This window comes from Macaca nemestrina, chromosome 4, assembly GCF_043159975.1.
Source record: "Macaca nemestrina isolate mMacNem1 chromosome 4, mMacNem.hap1, whole genome shotgun sequence".
NCBI classification, from domain to species: domain Eukaryota; kingdom Metazoa; phylum Chordata; class Mammalia; order Primates; family Cercopithecidae; genus Macaca; species Macaca nemestrina.
Window position 1 is genome coordinate 74,761,223 of NC_092128.1, and position 19,197 is coordinate 74,780,419.

General features: G+C 33.9%; 1 protein-coding gene across 19 annotated transcripts in view; it reads left to right on the forward strand.

The window, feature by feature from the left end:
- Positions 1-19,197, forward strand: part of LOC105475534 (protein phosphatase 1 regulatory subunit 9A) — a 391,847-nt gene that overhangs the window by 281,112 nt on the left and 91,538 nt on the right. For all 19 annotated transcript variants that reach the window (XR_011622153.1, XR_983434.3, XR_983433.3 and 16 more), the window contains exon 6: positions 14,127-14,262. Coding sequence is in view for 15 of the 19 variants with exons in the window: in XM_071094850.1 (XP_070950951.1) it covers positions 14,127-14,262 (136 nt within the window). In the remaining 4 variants the exon portion in view is untranslated. The remainder of the gene's footprint in view (positions 1-14,126; positions 14,263-19,197) is intronic.

Here is a 19,197-nt window from a genome sequence, read left to right on the forward strand (position 1 = left end):
CTTTCTTTATTTTTAAAATCTTTTATTTTATTTTATTTTATTTTATTTTATTTTATTTTTAAATGGAGTCTCAACATGTCACCCAGGCTGGAGTGCAATGGCCAGATCCAGCTTTCAAAAGCAATCATCTTCATAGATGAATTTTTAAATTTTTTAATGTTAAGTATATAATAAGGTATATTAATCTAGCTCCCAATATAGAAAGGAAAAATATGTAAGAATGTGCGATTACAAATAAGGAGCAAGAGCTTGGTTGTCTAGGACTTTTAACTCTTAACTACTGTCAGCAAACTAGTGAAAATAGCTAGAGTTAAATTTACCACTACATACTCATCGAAATCAAGTTAAATATTAAAAAGCTATCAAATTTGGAGAAAAGCCATGTAATATAATCAAATAGAAACAATGAGGCACTGTGCTTTTCTAAAACACTCTAGGATCTTGTGACCCACCAATGAAGGTATCCCAATATTCAAGTATAAGTTGTGTGCATCTGTTTTTATTTTTTAGAGATATATATTTCAGGTATTAAATGTATATACAGTAGATGTTTGTTTGAATGAAATTATTTGTTATATAAGAACTGATAACTATATCCTGGTGTAGCTTTTTCATTTAAAGAATTGTTTCATTTTATTTATGTATTTATTTCAATCGTTTTGGGTGAACAGGTGGTGTTTGGTTGCATGAAAAAGTTCTTTAGTGGTGATTTCTGAGATTTTGGTGCACCCATCACTGAAGCAGTGTACACTGTACCCAATGTGTAGTCTTTTATCCCTCATCCCACTCCAGAATTTCCTCCCAAGTCCCCATAGTCCATTATATTATTTTTATGCCTTTGCATCTTCATAGCTTAGCTCCCACATATAAGTGAGAACATAGGATGTTTGCTTTTTCATTACTGAGATACTTCACTTAGAATAATGGTCTCCAACTCCATCCAGGTTGCTGCAAATGTCATTATTTTCTTCCTTTTTATGGCTCAGCAGTATTCCATGCTGTATATATGTGTGCCACATTTTCTTTATCTGCTCGTTGATAGATGGCATTTAGGGTGTTCTATCTTTTTACAATTGAGAATTCTGCTGCAAAAAAACATGAGTGGGTGGGTGTCTTTTTCATATAATGACTTCCTTTTGTCTGTGTAGATACCCAGTAGTTAAATTGCTAGGTCAAATGATAGTTCTACTTTTAAGTTTTTAAGGAAACCCCATACTGTTTTCCATACTGGTTGTACTAGATTACATTCCAACTAGCAATGTAAAAGTATTCCCTTTTCACCACATCCATGCCAACATCTGTGTTTTTTATCTTTTAATTATGGCCATTCTTGCAGGAGTAAGGTGGTATCACATTGTGATTTTGGTTTGCATTTCCCTGATCATTAGTGATGTTGAGCATTTTTTCATATATTTGTTAGCCACTTGTATATCTTCTTTGAAAACTGTCTATTCATGTCCTTAGCCCACTTTTTGATGGGATTTTTTTTTTTTTTTTTTTTTTTTGTCTTGCTGATTTGAGTTCTCTGTAGATTCTGGATATCAGTCCTTTGTCAGATGTGTAGATGGCAAAGATTTTCTCCCACTCTGTGGGTTGTCTGTTTACTCTTTCTGCACATACTTTGCTGTGCAGAAGCTTTTTAGTTTAATTAGGTCCCATCTATTTACCTTTGTTTTTGTTATATTTGCTTTTGCATTCTTGTTCATGAACTCTTTGCCTAAGTCAGTGTCTAGAAGAGTTTTTCGAATGTTATCTAGAATTTTTATGGTTTCAGATCTTGGATATAAGTCTTTGATCCATCTTGAATTGATTTTTGTATAAGGTGAGAGATGAGGATGCAGTTTCATTCTTCTACATGTGGCTTTCCAATTACTCCAACACCTTTTGTTGAATAGGGTGTCCTTTCCCCACTTTATGTTTTTGTTTGCTTTGTCAGATATCAGTTGACTGTAAATATTTGATTTTATTTCTGGGTTCTCTATTCTGTTCCTTTTGTCTGCATGCCTATTTTTATACCAGTACCATGCTGTTTTCTTATAGCCATGTCGTATAGTTTGAAGTCAGGTAATGTGATGCCTCCAGATTTGTTCTTTTTGCTTAGTCTTGCTTTGGCTATGCAGGCTCTTTTTTTGTTCCATAGAAATTTTTAGGATTGTTTTTTCTGGTTCTGTGAAGGTTGATGATAGTGTTTTGATAGGAATTGCACTGAATTTGTAGATTGCTTTTGGCAGTATGGTCATTTTCACAATATTGATTCTACCAATCCATGAGCGTGGGATGTGTTTCCATTCATTTGTGCCATCTATGATTTCTTTCAGCAATGTTTTGTAGTTTTCCTTGTAGAGATCTTTTGAAACTCCCTAAATATTTTTTTGGGAGGGTGGGGAACTGTTGTAAAAGAGGTTGAGTTCTTGATTTGATTCTCAGCTTGGTCGATATTGGTGTACAGCAGTGCTACTGATTCATGTACATTCATTTTGCATCCTGAAATTTTACTGAACTTATTTGTCAGATTCAGGAGCTTTTTGAATGAGTATTTAGTGTTTTCTAGGTAAACGATCATATCATCCACAAACAGCGACAGTTTGACTTCCTCTTTACCAGTTTGGATGCCCTTTATTTTTTTCTTTTGTCGGATTGCTGTGGCTAGAGCATTTTAGTACTATGTTTAATAGAAGTGGTCAAAGTGGGCATCTTTTTCTTGTTCTAGTTATCGGGAGGAATGCTTTCAACTTTTCCGCATTCAGTGTAATGTTGCCTGTGGGTTTGTCATAGATGGCTTTTGTTACCTTAATGTATGTCTCTTTTATGCCAATTTTGCTGAGGATTTTAATTGTAAAGGGATGCTGGATTTTGTCAATGCCTTTTCTCCATCTGTTGAGATGATTATATGATTTTGTTTTTAATTCTGTTTATGTGGTGTGTCTCATTTATTGACTTGTATATGTTAAATCATCCCTGCATCTCTGGTTTGAAGCTCACTTGATCATGGTGGATTATCTTTTTGATATGCTGTTGGATTTGGTTTACTAGTATTTTATTGAGGATTTTTGCATCTATGTTCATCAGGAATGTTGGTCTGTAGTTTTCTTTTTTTTTGTTCTGTCCTTTCCTGGTTCTGGTATTAGGGTGATACTGGCTTTATGTAATGATTTAGGGAGGATTCCCTTTTTCTCTATCTTTTGGAATAGTTTCAGAAAGGTTGGTACCAATTGTTCTTTAAACGCCTGACAGAATTCATCTGTGTATCTTTTTGGTCCTGAACTTTTGTTGTTGTTGTTGTTGGCAATTTTTAAAACTACTATTTCAGTCTTACTACTCATTATTGATAAGATCAGAGTTTTCATTTCTTCCTGACTTAATCTAGGAGGGTTGTATATTTTCAGGAATTTATCCATTTCCTCTAGATTTTCTGGATTTCATGCATAAAGGTGTTTATAGTAGCCTTCAGTGATCTTTTGTATTTCTGTGGTGTTGGTTGCAATATCTCCCATTTCATTTCTAATTGAACTTATTCAGATCTTTTCTTTTCTTGGTTAGTTACACTAATGGTCTATCAATTTTGTTTATCTTTTCAAAAAAACGGCTTTTTATTTCATTGATTTTTTTGCATTTTTTGTTGTTTGTTTCAATTTCGTTTAGTTGTGCTCTAATGTTGGTTCTTTTCTTCTGCTGGGTTTGGATTTAGTTTGTTCTTTCTCTAGTTCCTTGAGTTGTGTCCTTAAATTGTCTGTTTGTGCTCTGTTAGACTTTTTGATGGAGGCAGTTAATGCTATGAACTGTCCTCCTAGCACCACTTTTGCTGTGTCCTAGAAGTTTTAATATGTTGTTTCACTATTATTGTTTAGTTCAAAGAATGTTTAAATTTCTATCTTGATTTCATTGTTGACCCAAAGATCATTCAGGACCAGATTATTGTATTTTCCTGTATTTGCTTAGTTTTGAGGGTTTTTTTTTTTTTTCAAGTCCAAAAATTTCCAGTTTTATTTCCCTGTGGTCTGAGAGGGCACTGGATATAATTTTGATTTTCCTTAATTTATTGAGACTTGTTTAATTTATTAATTTATTGATCTATCTTGGAGAATGTTCCATGTGCTGATGTAAAGAATATATATAATCTGCAGTTGTTGGGTAGAATGTTCTCTAAATATCTGTTAAGTCCATTTGAAGTCCATTATTTTGTTGACTTTCTCTCTTAATGACCTGTCTAGTGCTGTCAGGTGAGTATTGAAGTCCCCTATTATTGTGTTGTCATCTATCTCATTTCTTATATCTAGTAATAATTGTTTTATAAATTTAGGAGTGCTGCGTTGGGTACATATATATTTAGGATTGTGATATTTTCCTGTTGGACTAGTCCTTTCATCATTATATGATATCCCTCTTTGTCTTTTTTAACTGTTGTTGCTTTAAAGACTGTTTTGTCTGATAGAAGAATGGCGATTCCTGCTTGCTTTCCGTTTCCATTTACATGAAATACCTTTTTCCACCCCTTTAAGTTTATGTGAATCCTTATGCCTTAGGTAAGTTTCTTGAAGACCACATATACTTGGTTGGTGGACTTTTATCCATTCTACCATTCTGTATCTTTTAAGTGGAGCCTTTAGGTCATTTATACTCAGTGTTAATGTTGGCATGTGAGATACTATTTTATTCATCACACTAGTTATTTCCTGAATACTTTGTTTTGTGTGTGTGTGTGTGTTGTGTTGTGTTTTGTTTTGTTTTTTTTGAGACAGAATCTCACTCTGTCACCCAGGCTGGAGTACAGTGGGGCAATCTCAGCTCACTGTAACCTCTGCCACCTGGATTCAAGTGATCCTCCTTCCTCAGCCTCCTGAGTAGCTGGGATTACAGGCACCTGCCACTGCACTCGGATAATTTTTGTAGTTTTAGTAGAGATAGTGTTTCATCATCTTGGCCAGGCTGGTCTTGAACTCCTGACCTAGTGATCCATCTGCCTCAGCCTCCCAAAGAATACTTTGTTTTTTCTTCATTGTATTATTGTTTTATAAGCCCCATGAGATTTATGCTTCAAGGAGGTTCTATTTTCGTGCATTTCAAGGGTTTGTTTCAAGATCCTTGTAGTGCTGGTGTGATAGTGATGAATTCTCTCAGCATTTATTTCTTTGAAAAATCCTTTATCTCTCCATTTTGAAGCTTAGTTTTGCTGGATACAGAGTTCTTGGTTTGTAATTATTTTGTTTGAGGATGCTAAAGTTAGGACCGTAGTCCCTTTTGGCTTATAGGGTTTCTGCTGAGAAATCTGCTGTTAATCTGGTAGGTTTTCCTTTATGTTACGGCTTTACGTTCCTTTAGGTTACTGCTTGCTTTTGCCTCACAGCTGTTAAGATTCTTTCCTTAGATAACCTGATGACTATGTGCCTGGGTGATGATCTTTTTGCTGGTGATCATCCATTACACACAAAATACATTTTGCAATGTATTTCCCAAGTGTTCTTTGAGCTTCACTGTATTTGGATCCTCTTCCTCCTCAGAAACACCAGTTATTCTTAGGTTTGGCTGTTTAACATAATCCTAAATTTTTTGGAGGCTTTGTTTATTTTTAAAAAATTCTTTGTCTTTGTCTGATTGGGTTAATTTGAAGACCTTGACTTTCAGCTATTATTGAAATTTTCCAGTGCATTTTTTATTTCTCTAAAGTGCGTACTTCATTTCCAGAAATTGTAATTGTTTTTTCTTTATGGTATCTGTTTCTCTGGAGCATTTTTCATCCATATCCTGTGTTTTTTCCTTAATTTCTTTAAGTTGGTTTTCATCTTTCCCTGGTATCTACTTGAGTAGTTTAGTAATCAACCTTCTGAATTCTTTATCTGGCAAATCAGAGATTTCTTCTTGGTTTGGATCCTTCGCGCATGTTATAGAATCTTGTTTTGCCACATTACCAGAATTACTTTTCTGATTCCTTCTCATTTGAGTGACCTATTTCAGTGGAAAAATCTGGAACTCAAGGGATGCTGTTTAGATTCTTTTGTCCCGTGGGTGATCCCTTGATGTGGTACATTTCTTCTTTCCCTAGGGATGGGACTTTCTGCAAGCCAGACTTTAGTGACTGATGTTGCTCCTCTGGGTTTAGACACCTAGCAGGGTTACTAGGCTCTGTGTTAGTGCTGGGAAATGTCTGTAGAGAGTCCTGTGATGTGATCCATCTTCAGGTCTCCCAGCCATGGATACCAGTACCTGCTCTGGTGGAGTTGGCAGGGCTGTGAAATAGACTGTGTGAGAGTCCTTAGTTTTAGATACATTGAGGATGCTGGCTTTCTTGAATGCTGGTTATGCCAGCAGTAAAGTTGTCACATGGACACACTGAGGACCACTGGTTAGCTGGGATTTTGCAGGCAGTGGAATTAGCTGTTGTCTTCTCCTCCTCAGAACAGGATTGTTCTGTCATGAGTTGCTGTAATGTCCTAAGTTGGTCAGCCTCCAGCCAGGAGGTGGCACTTTCGAGAGATCACCAGAGTTTTTGGCCTGTCTTTCAGAACTTCCAGTGGCCTGCCACTTCTTTCAAAGCATCCATGAATTCTTTTAGTCTTCCTGGTACATTCCTGTGGTGGTTCCTGGATTAAAAGTCCACATTGTGAGTCTCTACACATTGTTCTGTCTGTCCCAGTGGGAGCTACATGTCAGCCCTGTCTCCTGTCTGCTGTCTTGACTCCACAATCAGCTTTTTCATTTTTACTGAAACTTAATTCCACGTTGAGATTTTTAAAATTTCAACATTAAATAAGTGCCATTTTTGACTAGTACATAAATTTTATTAAAACAACTAAATCTGAAAACTAAGGAATTCATAAATTATCATTTTTTATAACCTCTCATCATTTACGTGGAGCATGTAGGATCTTTATGACTTCAGTTTAGTAAATTGTAAATACAATTTAATTGTTGTTTAACTTGTATTTGACAGCTTACCAAATAAACTAATGAAATGAATCCCACATAATCTAGATACCTATACTCCAAAGAACAGTACATGGATATTTCTTGGCCTGATAATAAATGAAAAGAAAGGAATAAGTGATGTATCTGCTTTGGCTTATTGTATCTCAGCATGAAGGAGAGAGAGGGCAGTTCTTAGTGAAATAATGCACATTAAAACAAGATAAAAATTTTTAATTGACATTGCATATATTGAAGTGGTACATAATTATGTTTTGTTATATAATGTATAGTGATCATATCATGGTAATTAGCATATCTGTGATCTCAAACATTATCATTTTTTTATGTTGGGAACATTCAGTATCCTCCTTCTGGCTATTTGAAACTGTGTAATATATTATTGTTAACTCGAGTCATCCCACAGCAGTATAGAACACTAGTATTTGTTCCTTCTATCTAGTGATAATTTTTGTCCAAGGTAATTTCATTTAACACAATAAAAAGCCAGGCTAAAAACATAAACCTTAATTGTAGATTTTAGTTTTGGTATTGCATTATTTCGCAATGATAAGCTTAGAAAAAATACTTAATTTTTAATTTAATTCCTTAGATTTGTTTTCTGTTAATTTATTCTTTATACCTAAAAGATAAAAAGATCCCACTATTACTTTTACTGTCACACATTATTTTTCTTTGTTGAAGCAAAGAAAAAAGTTTAGAATGTGACAAGAGAAAATATTATTATCTTAAAGAAAATTTAAGTTTAAAAACAGGCTGATTCAGTACATGTTGTCATTTCAGTTAAAGATAATGTATAAGATATGAATCATAGTTGTGCAGAAATATCAATTGATTTGGCCACATATATTTAGGACTGATTATTGTTGACTAATGTTATAATTTTGAAAGTTTTAAAAATTCAATTAAAGTGATTATATAGATTTATACTTTAATATTTCAGTGGCAACAGAAATTTCGGTTTTCAGAGCACATTTTAGATTAAAGATTTTATCCTTTTCCTATGGTTTACTCATAAAAAATCAACTCTATTTTCAATACTGTGATCAAATAAAAGGGAATTGAGACAGTGTGTACAGTAAGTACTTTTTTTTCATCATTTCATAGTGTTTATTACCTACTGTCAGATTGTCCAACAAAGATATTGTAACAGTGTGCATTGTAATCAATAAGTAATGTATAAATATGCGGTTTCACCATGGCCTCAGCACTATTACAATTTGTTATTTTAATTTGTTATTTTATTATTTACTGAATAGATAGGAAATGGCATCTCTATTTTCTTTTCAATTTAATGTTCTTTGCTTACTAGTGAAAGGCTGATACATTATCTATTAATGTTGCCACAAAAGTTTCAGATCAATTTACAGGAAGTACTTTTAAATGCATTTGGTCTTGTCTAGATTAAAACAACAATGTACATTTATTAAACCCTCACTAAGCACCACATACTTAGTTTTTTTATGGATTATATAGTATTTATTATGGTTAGTATACTCATTTTACAAATGTGGAAACAAAAGCTTAGAAATATTAATACATCCAAGGTCACAGAATCATTAAGTGGTATTTATAGTTTGGTGGATTTGTCCCATCAAAGCTGGTTTTCCCTTTTACTTACCATTTTAACTCCTAAGTTGTACTATCATAGCATACCCATACTCTAAATTCATAACTGAAATAATAACTTTACTTTAAGTTTTACATTTTCTGCTGAATTCTCTTTATGCTAGTTGTATACATAGTCTTATAGGACATATTTACAAAGACAGCATAAAATAGACCAGACACTTAAGAACACACAGGAAGGTAATTTGAATGATATAGATTTTTCAGTATGGGAGATTTTATCAGTTTCATCATAATAACAATAGTGCATTCAAGTTCTTTCATGTATGTGCCACATTTTATTCTTTTATCACCCCTTCAGACACATGAGGTTGTATACTAATCTCCACATGAGGAAAATGAGGCAGGGGCCTGTTGTTTGGTTCCACTTCTGCGTGCTTTCCATCTGGATCATACTTATCAGGATGGCATTCTATTATTGCAAACCTGTGCTTTAAATTTACTGGATTACAAAGCTTTAAAGATATGTGGATCTGGGTGCTATAACACTGCTCAAAATAGCTGCCTGAATGAAGAGATATATGTACTTTAACATTACACTTTTAAAAGTGAGTATATTTCATGAGATGAATTGTCTGTCTTATGTGCAATTATAAATCATTTCTATTTCATAAGACTGTAGAGTGATTTTGAATACAAAGCAATATTGGACAAATAGTAAATTACGTTAAATTGTATGGCAAATTGAGAAAGTGAAACTGCGATTTTGAGCAACTGTGCCTTCATGATTTAAAATGCAAGTTTCTCATGCAGTGTGGAACGATTCTTATTTCCTCTCAAACTTCTATTATAAATGCATTTATTCTTTTTAATTTTAGCTTCACAAATAATTCTGATTTGGAATTAGGGATCTTTTTTGAGGATAGGAAGAAATTTGCAAATTATATTAGAGTTTTGATTTGTGATAAATGACTATATAGTTTATTATATACTCTTATAATCTGAACTATATAAAAATAATTTTCTGCTTTAAAATCTCTCACAGGGTCTTTCTTAAGACACTTTCATTCACCTCTGGAAATAGCAACAGTAGTTTCTAATCTTTGGCTTGCAGATAATTTCTAAAATCATCTTTCTTTCTCCCTGAATTGTAGTCTGAGTAGCACTTGTCTTTCAGAGAAAATGAACTTTATTTCTATTAGAAAAATTGTTAAACTAAAAGATCTGGCAATAACATTCTCAAATAAGTTTAAAGAATTTATGGCTTAAATGAATTTGAATTCTAATTTACCTTTTACTTTGAGCTAGGCTGCTGTTTTCAATTTATATGCGTTTTATACATTAACTGCTACCCTCGATTTCCTGTCAACTTTGTAGTAAGCGATACTCTGAAATGCTACTCTATGATGCATTTAAATAAAGATAAAAGGTCAATCTAGGCTTTTCTAAAATTACCATTCTAGGATATAAGCTTCTGAATTGCTTTATATTTGTATCATTAGACATAATTTCTGACATTTAAAAATTTACCAAAAATGTAATGAATTCAAGGTAGTCATTATTTGTCTATGGATTCGTTTAGCATGTTAAAGACTTTATATATCTTTAACCGTAAAAAACATAATATCGCTAAATAAAATTATTCTGTGTATCTCTAGGCAAACTAGAACTCATGTTCTAGAATTCTAGATCAGCAGTGAACAAAGCGAGGATGTCTGCTCTTACACCTTCTTTTTAATATATGTTGGAAGTTTTAGCCAGGACATTAAGGCAATAAATACATAAACAAATAAATAGATAGGAAAGGAAGAAGTAAAATATGTATTTCTTCATAGTGGATGTGATATTATATATCAGAAGATTCTAGGAAATCTACAAAAAGCTACTAGGATTAATAAATGAATTTAGCAAGGTTGCAGAATACAAGGCCAGTATTCAAAGATCAATTATATGTCTATACTTTAAAAACAAATAACCAGAAACAGAAATTTAAAAACCAATATCACTTACAATCCAAAAAAAAAAAAAAAAAAACATGAAATACTTAGAGGTAAATTTAACAAATGATTTTTTAAGACCTGTATACTGAAGACCATAGTATATTATTGAGAGAAAGTAAAAATCGGAATGAATACATAGATACACCATGTTCGGAGATCAGACAAGTCAATTTTGCTGAGATGTCAGTTCTCTACAAATTAATTTAGAATTCAGAGCAATTCTAAATTAAACCCAGTGGGCTTTATTTTAGAAACTGACAAGCTGATTGTAAAATTTATATGGAATTGCAGAGGAAAAACAATTGATACAGAGTTAGAAAACTCACACCACCTAAAGACTTATTATATAGTAATCAGAGGAATGTGTTATTAGCATATGGTGTTGAAACAATTCATTATCAATTTAGAAATACAAAAGGAAACTCCACCCTTACCACACATCATACATGAAAATTAATTTACAAGATATCATTGACCTAATATAAAAGCAAAACATAAACACTTTAAGAAGAAAAATAGGAGAAAATCTTAACAATCTTAAATCAGGCAGAGGCTTTTTATGTAGGAAGCAAAAGCTATCAATTTTTTTTTTTTTTTCTTGAGACAGGGTCTTGCTTTGTCACCCAGTCTGGAGGGCATTGGTGCAATCATGGCTCACTGCAGCCTTGACCTCCTGGGGTCAAGCAGTCCTCCCACTTCAGCCTCTCAAGTAGCTAAAACTACAGGTGCATGCCACCAAACCTGGCTATTTTTTTTTTTTTTTTAGAGATGGGTCTCATTTTGTTGCTTAGGCTGGTCTTGAAATCCTGGGCTCAAACAGTCCTCCTACCTTGGCCTCCCAGAGTGCTGGGATTATAGGCATGAGCCACCATGTCCAGTGTGAATTTTTAAAACAAAGTGATAAATTAGACTTCCTTGAGAGATACAATTTAAAAAATGAGAAAGCAAGCGACAGACTGGGACAAGTTAATAAATAAATTAAATGCATAAACACATAGATGTATATTGTGTATGTGTTTGTATATGTATATTGAACATACATGGACCAGGATATGTGTCAAGAATATATAAAGGACCAGGTGTGGTGGCTCATGGCTGTAATCCCAGCACTTTGGGGGGCCAAAGTGAGAGGATCATTTGAGGCCAAGAGTTCAAGAACAGCCTGGGCAAAACAATGAGTTGTCATCTCTATAAAACATTATAAAATGAACTTTGCCAGGCATGGGGCACATGCTTGTTACCTCAGCTACTCAGAAGGCTGAGGCAGGAGGATTGCTTGAACCCAGGAGTTCTAGGATACAGTGAGCTGTGATCATGCCACTGCACTCCAGCATGAGTGACAGAGCAAGACTCTGTTTTAAAAATAAAATACACACACACGTGTGTGTGTGTGTGTGTATTTTTGTCTATAAAGAACAAATATAACTCAATAATAGAAAGACAACCTAATTTTCAGTAATGGATAAAAGAGTTGAAAAGATACTTCGCTGGAGAAGATATGTGAATGGTCAATAACTACATGAAAAGATCATATGGGCAATGGAAATTAAAACCATTATGAAATACCACTAGATACCTACTAGAATGGCCAAAATTATTAAAGACAGTACTAAGTGTTGATGAAGATGCAAAGCAACGTCAGCTTTTATGCATTGCTAGTGGGAATATGAAATGATACTATTACTTTGAAAAACAATTTGACAATTTCTTTATAAGTTAAATATACATTTACCATATGATTCATCAATTCCATTATTTGTCTAAAGGAAATGAAAACTTATGTTCACATAAAGACTTGTTCACAAATGTTTATAGTAACTTTCTTTATAATATCAACCCAAATACCTATCAGTAGAAAAATAGATAAACCAAACGTGATGTATTCAATACAAATGGAAAACTATTTAGTGATAAAAAGGAGCAAATAACTGATACTTACATCAACATGGATAAACCTCCAAATCATTGTGGTGAGCCAAACAAGCTAGACACCCTAAAATTCCATTTTTATAGAACTCTGGAAAAGATAAATATAGGCCCAGGATGAAGATGACTTACTGGAGAGGAATATAAGGAAATATTTTGGGTTGATGGAAATGTCCTGTATCTTCATTAATGTGGTAATTACATGTTTACGTATGTATCACAATTATTGAACTGTACATTTAAAATTCATGTATTTTATTGTGTGTAAATTGTACCTGAATAAAGATGAAAAAGATAGTATTTATAAATTCTATTAATACTTGATTTCCAAAGGAAAATAACGCAAAAGATAAGTGAACACTTAAAGATAATTTCAAAGTAAGTCTTGCTTGAAACTATATAAAAGTATTTATTAAAAGGCAATTAACTACTAACATCCAAGGGTGAAAATTTTGACCTTTAGTGTATTATGCAGAAAAATTATGGTATATTTCTTTTAAAATTGATCAAAGACAGCAACATACATTAATCAGAGGAAAGCATCAATTAAATGTAGAAACAAGATTTAAACAAAGATTCATATTAAAATGATGATAAGTAATACTTAGAAACTGCATCCTGGAGACACACTTGTATTTTTAGAAAAACAGAAACATGTATATTAGTGTGAAAAGATGTCAAAATACAAATATTAAAATGTTGAGCACAACACATTATGTTGACAAGAATATATCGTAAATGACTGTAGCTTGCAATAAGGAAATATCTTCCTTGTTTTTCTCTTTAGGCTTTTTTTACAGGCATTAATATCAACAAATATTTCCTTTCCTCCCTTTATTTATTGAACCATACCCCTTCTCATGCTATCTTTTCCCCGAAAGGAAGTGAATTAATTCACCACCTCTTCTTATTACAGTTTTTCATTTTAAAAACAAAAAACACTACTTAAGTTTTCCCTTTCTCTTATTTCCAAAGTTATATATTTAGCCACCTAAGTTATGCTGTACTTCAAAATGTTTGTTGTTGTTGTTGGTTTGAGACAGAGTCTCTGTCACCCAGGCTGGAGTGCAGTGGCACGATCTTTGCTCACTGCAGCCTCCGCCTCTCGGGTTCAAGTGATTCTCCTGCCTCAGCCTCCAGAGTAGCTGGGATTACAGGTGCACACTACCAAGCCTGGCTAATGTTTGTATTTTTAGTAGAGATGGGATTTTGCCATCTTGGCCAGGCTGCTGTCGAACTCCTGACCTCAAGTGATCCACCCACCTTGGCCTCCCAAAGTGTTGGGATTACAGCTTGAGCCACTGCGCCTGGCCCTCAAAATGTTTTTGAACAATTTTTGGTATAGTTATGCAAATGCTTCTTGAGTTCAATGGTACAGGAAATTATGAGCTTGCTTCCATTTTGTATGGCATCAAAAAATGTGTAAAGTGCTGCAGAATGGGTTACCTATGTTACATCTTCTCTTAAAATGATAATTTTTATGGTCCTTTACTTTTCCCCCCTTCTTTTATGAGCTGTGTCGTTAAAAATCACTTCAATTGCTCATCTAACCTTTCTTCTCACCCAAGAAAACCATTTTGAAGTCCGTAGGTGATATTACTTTCTTGAGGCTTGATGGACCCTGCTGAGATCAAACCTGCTTGTTACTTTTCTTAGCACTCCTTTTTGTTGGAGAGTCTTAAATATTAGTCTTTGTTAACCTTTCCACAGATTTGTTATTGGGCGGGAAAAACCAGGACAAGTGAGTGAGGTTGCCCAGTTGATAAGCCAGACACTGGAACAGGAGAGGCGCCAGAGAGAGCTGCTGGAACAGCATTATGCCCAGTATGATGCCGACGATGACGAGGTCAGTAGTGCTTGCAATGATTATTTTTCCCACATTTTCTAATTCATGAAACTCTCTCTACTGTATAACAGTATGAAACAGTATGACAGGTTTTATGCAGTTTCTTGAGGAAGGTGTGTCCACATTGAACTAAAATTCTACCTTGGAAAAGAAATACTACTAGCATCTGATACACACTTAAGAATCAAGTCATGGTATCCTTTTTACAGTATGAAGACTGTGGACACAAATAAGTCTTATATTTTGCACTATTATAAAGGAAGTCATAGAAACAGAAAAGGATAAAAACACAGAAATGTGAATAATGTCTGTCTTTATTGGTGGAATTGGGCGATTTTCTCTCTCTGCTTTATATTTTTTCAATCTTTTCCAAATGTTCTACTATAGTATGTAATGCTTTTCCAAAAACTTGGTAAACACACCCAAACACAAACAAATATACATAGAAAAGTAGTAAAGATTGCTGAGTGTTTCCAGTGTCTTTTTCCCCCAGGAAGAGAAAGTTCTTTGGATCTGCTCACTATGATTTGTGCTAACATAATGCAGAACAAAGCTTTCCACTAGCACATGTTCCATAGAGTAGATACATATTGGAATAATTTTACATCCTGCTTTCTGTGAAAGATCAAGTAAATGAATAGAAGCTAACCCTCAAGTGAAAACAGCTCTCCAGAACCCTTGTGTGCTATAATATAATACAGATGCTGGTCTGTTTCTAATGTCATTGTCAAATGTACATTGATATAACGGGACAACATGCTTTATTATAAACACATTTAAACATGCATATGTTTCATATTGGCATGTCAAAAGATCCATCAACAATTTAATTGTAGTATTTTATACTCCATATACTAGTATATATTCAGATAAAATAAATATTCTTCATTCCAGCTGATATAACCACAGTGAAACTTCATATATTCAACCCCTTCTTTTCTGAATATATAACTTTTCAGAATTTTGCTTTCTAGCCAGGATATAGAGATTAATAAACAGACATTCAAATATTTTCACATATTTTTAATCTGAGATGTTTTAATCCCAATATATATTAAGATCTCATGAATATGTGGTATAATGAGGATATATTCTCTACTTATTTTAGTAGAAAATTAGAGGTGGTATATCTGTTAACTTTTGATCAAAGAATAATACACTAGAAATCCTTTAAGTGAATGAATTAGACTCTTAGAACTTGATTTAATTTATTTTCTTACTTGATGAGTCCATTTGAAATGGCAAGTATATTTTCATTACACTGAGATATTTTGCATGAAAAATGTTCTCTTGAATTTTCAAACTAAAAAAGGGATTTCCTCAAATATTTTGAACTTGTATCTTTCTTGGTTTTCAATTCTCTACATTAGTATTTTGTATTTTATCAAAGACACCAATTTGCTTTGACTGCAAGCTTTTTCTAAGATTGTAGAATCATTTTCTGCAGGTTTGATTTTTGCATCCTCACTGTGCTAGGATTTTTGGTCTTAGGTTCAGGGGAGTACAGTGACATCAAGTGGTGGAAGGGGACGTGGCCAGGCTTTCTAGTCTGTGTGCCTTGGTGTCTTTGGCCTGAAAGCACAGGGATTGGGCTAGATCACAAAATTCCTTCCAGCTTCTAATGTTCCATGAATGTGAAATAAGCCATCAAGTCTAACAAGCAGAGGGGGCAAACAAGATAGTCACATTTTTAAGGCACTCCAAGTAAAACATTTAGATCACAGACCACACATTTTCTACAGTTATTTTGAGGCACTGATCTCATTCATTCCCAAAAGTTGATATAAGATTTAGCTTTTTCTTTTTCTTTCTTTTTTTTTTTTTTAGACACAGGGTCTTGCTGTCACCCAGGCTGGAGTGCTGTGGTGCAAGCATAGCTCAATATATCCTCAAGCTCCTGGGCTCAAGCCAACCTTCTGCCTAGCCTCAGCCTCCTGAGTAGCTGGGACTATCGGCACACAGAACCACATCCTGCTAATGAAAAAAAAATTTTTTTTTAAATAGATGAGATCTCACTTATGTTGTCCAGGCCTGTCTTGAACTCCTGGCCTCAAGCAATCCTCCTGCCTCAGCCTTCCAAAGTGCTAGGATTATAGGTGTGAGCCACCCCACCTGGCCCAGATTTTTCTTTAACTTGATAATTTGAATAGATGGAAAAAGAATATTTTTTACATGACATTTATACTTAGGAATGTATCACATCTTAAATGGCAGATTGCTTATAGATTTTTGTTTGTTTGTTTGCCTGCTTTTGTAAAGTAATCAGAGTTGTCACCTGAGCAGATATTGTCAGGGGCAAGGAAATTAAGTAAATATTTAGTGGCAGGCACTTTGCAAGGTGTCTTTCCTACATGATCTCATTTAATCTTTGATGCAGCCAGAAGAGATTTTTTTTTTTTTCCTAGAAATGCAGCAACTGAGGTTTCTTCTAGTGGTATGTCCAGTAGCTGGCAGAGTTGGAACTGGAATAAGGTCTTGCTGGCTCAAAAGCCTGGACTCTTTGCAACACACTGTGCTGTTTTTCAGTAGAGTATACAGAACACTCCTGCTCTATTCAGGCAGACACAGAATAACTGGGTAACAAAAGATGTTAAGAGAATTACTGTTTGGGGTGCTACAGTTCAGGTTCTATGATTCTTTGTTTTGTATTTCTAATAATAGGGAAATCAAGTCTTTGGATAATTATTTTACTCTATCTAACAGTCCGTAAGAATCATCTTCATAGAGTTTAAAGGGAAGAATGATTGAGTACTCAATTTTTTAAATTAGTTTAGCTTTGAGTTAAACTGTTTTTTCTTTATGCAAGTTGTAGAAGTAAAAACAAGGTGCTTGCTATGTTACTCCAAGTAACTCACTTTATGGAAAAATGTCAAAGAGAATTTTCCTTTGTATCTCTTTCTCATCCTCCTCTGTGACTTGGGTTTTTTCCCTTTTTTGTATGTTACACACTGCCTCACCAAAAGATGCCCAGATAAAAACCAACTGTTAATTTTTGTTATATAGGAGAGATGAAAGCTGTACAAATAGTGAAAATCGACTCCAATGTTAAAATTTCAAATTATCATTTGATTCAAATTCTTTTTTTTCTAATGCTAAGAAATATTATTTATTTATTTTTTTTTTTTTTTTTTGAGACGGAGTCTCGCTCTGTCGCCCAGGCTGGAGTGCAGTGGCCGGATCTCAGCTCAATGCAAGCTCCGCCTCCCGGGTTTACGCCATTCTCCTACCTCAGCCTCCCAAGTAGCTGGGACTACAGGCACCCGCCACCACGCCTGGCTAGTTTTTTTGTATATTTTTTAGTAGAGACGGGGTTTCACCGTGTTAGCCAGGATGGTGTCGATCTCCTGACCTCGTGATCCGCCTGCCTCGGCCTCCCAAAGTGCTGGGATTACAGGCTTGAGCCACTGCGCTCGGCCTAAAAAATATTATTAAATTGATTGATTTGAGTGCTTTTCCCCCATTTTCTATGTACTCCCTGTCTTCCTTTGTGAACGAAGAATAAAATGCCCAAGAGGCATAAAGGAAATGAGAAGAACAAATGTTGAATATATAATGAATAAATGCTCCTTGAATAATTGAGTTAATTTCATATATAATCCAACAATTTATTGATTGATATATCTTTGTTAAAATAAGGCCTGGATGTGTGTAATCAGTCACTTGGTTTTTTACTTTTATGATTTATAGAATCATCTTGTGATTTCCAAGTTAGAGTTATTTTTATTTGACAGTATCCCTTGTGACATTCCCTGCACCAGTAAGGAAAACCTCCAATTAGATTCAGAGCAACCAAGTTCATCCAACTGATTTCCAGAGCCAGCTCTTAGATCAGCATTTTCTGCTGAAGGATAGATAGCTTCTGTTTTTCATCAAATCATCCAGTTGATTGTAACTTGGAACTTGTCACAGTGACAGAGGGTATTTGCTTGCTTGCATTCGCTACATGGAAAACATCACAATGGGAGAAATAGCTCCTGAAATTATAAACCTACAGTGGAGCTCTAAGAACTATATTGAGGAAGATTACCTTACAATATATTATGTATGCTTAGACATATCTGTTTCAATGCTTTAGGAAATTATAAGTCATACTCTAGTAGAATTTAAGCTATATAGATAATTTTCAAACTATTTAAATTTCTGCTTTTTCTGTTTTTTCTTCCTCTACATCTTTAGAAGGGTTTAAAATAAGCGAAGAGCCAATTTTATTTTAATTTGCATCCCTGTTTTTGTTTACTCTCTGTTAAACATTCTGATTTTAAAAAAAAAATGTTAAAATGGCTCTGCTTAAAAGCTGTAGAATAAAAAGGAGGATCCTATTTAAGAAGAGGGAGATGAATATCTGAACAATTGAAAAATTTTAAATGTATATCTGAATATATCTGTGATTCATGATTTAATTTCTGTTTAATAGAAGTATTGATCACTTGGGTTTTTTTCTTTCTTTCTCTTTCTTTTCTAACAATCTGAAAGGTTGCCATGGAGGATTTCAGTAAATCCCTCAGACAGTCAGCACTATTTCATGACACTAAGGGGGTATGATAAATTTTTCAACTAGAATTTAACTTTTTAATTACATTTACTCTCTTGTCATACTCCACCACTATCAGTGTGTAGCCTTTTAGTAGTGAGATGATGTAATTATGGTATATATTTTGTGTAGCGTGTATATATTATGAGTATTTTTTATTTAAGAGCATTGTGCAGTTTGAAGTGCTGCAGGCTTAGAGGAAATACAGTATGAACTGGTGCTATATTCCATTTCTGAATTAGAAAATAAGTATGGTCATTGAAATTAAAATAAAGTATTGCACTGTAAAAATTATGATTATTTGGCTTCCTTAAATATTCTTTTAAGATATAATATTTATGACATTGTAAAGTCTTAGCTATAGATAGCATTTCAAAGTCTCCTTAGGCAGTAGTTCATAAGAA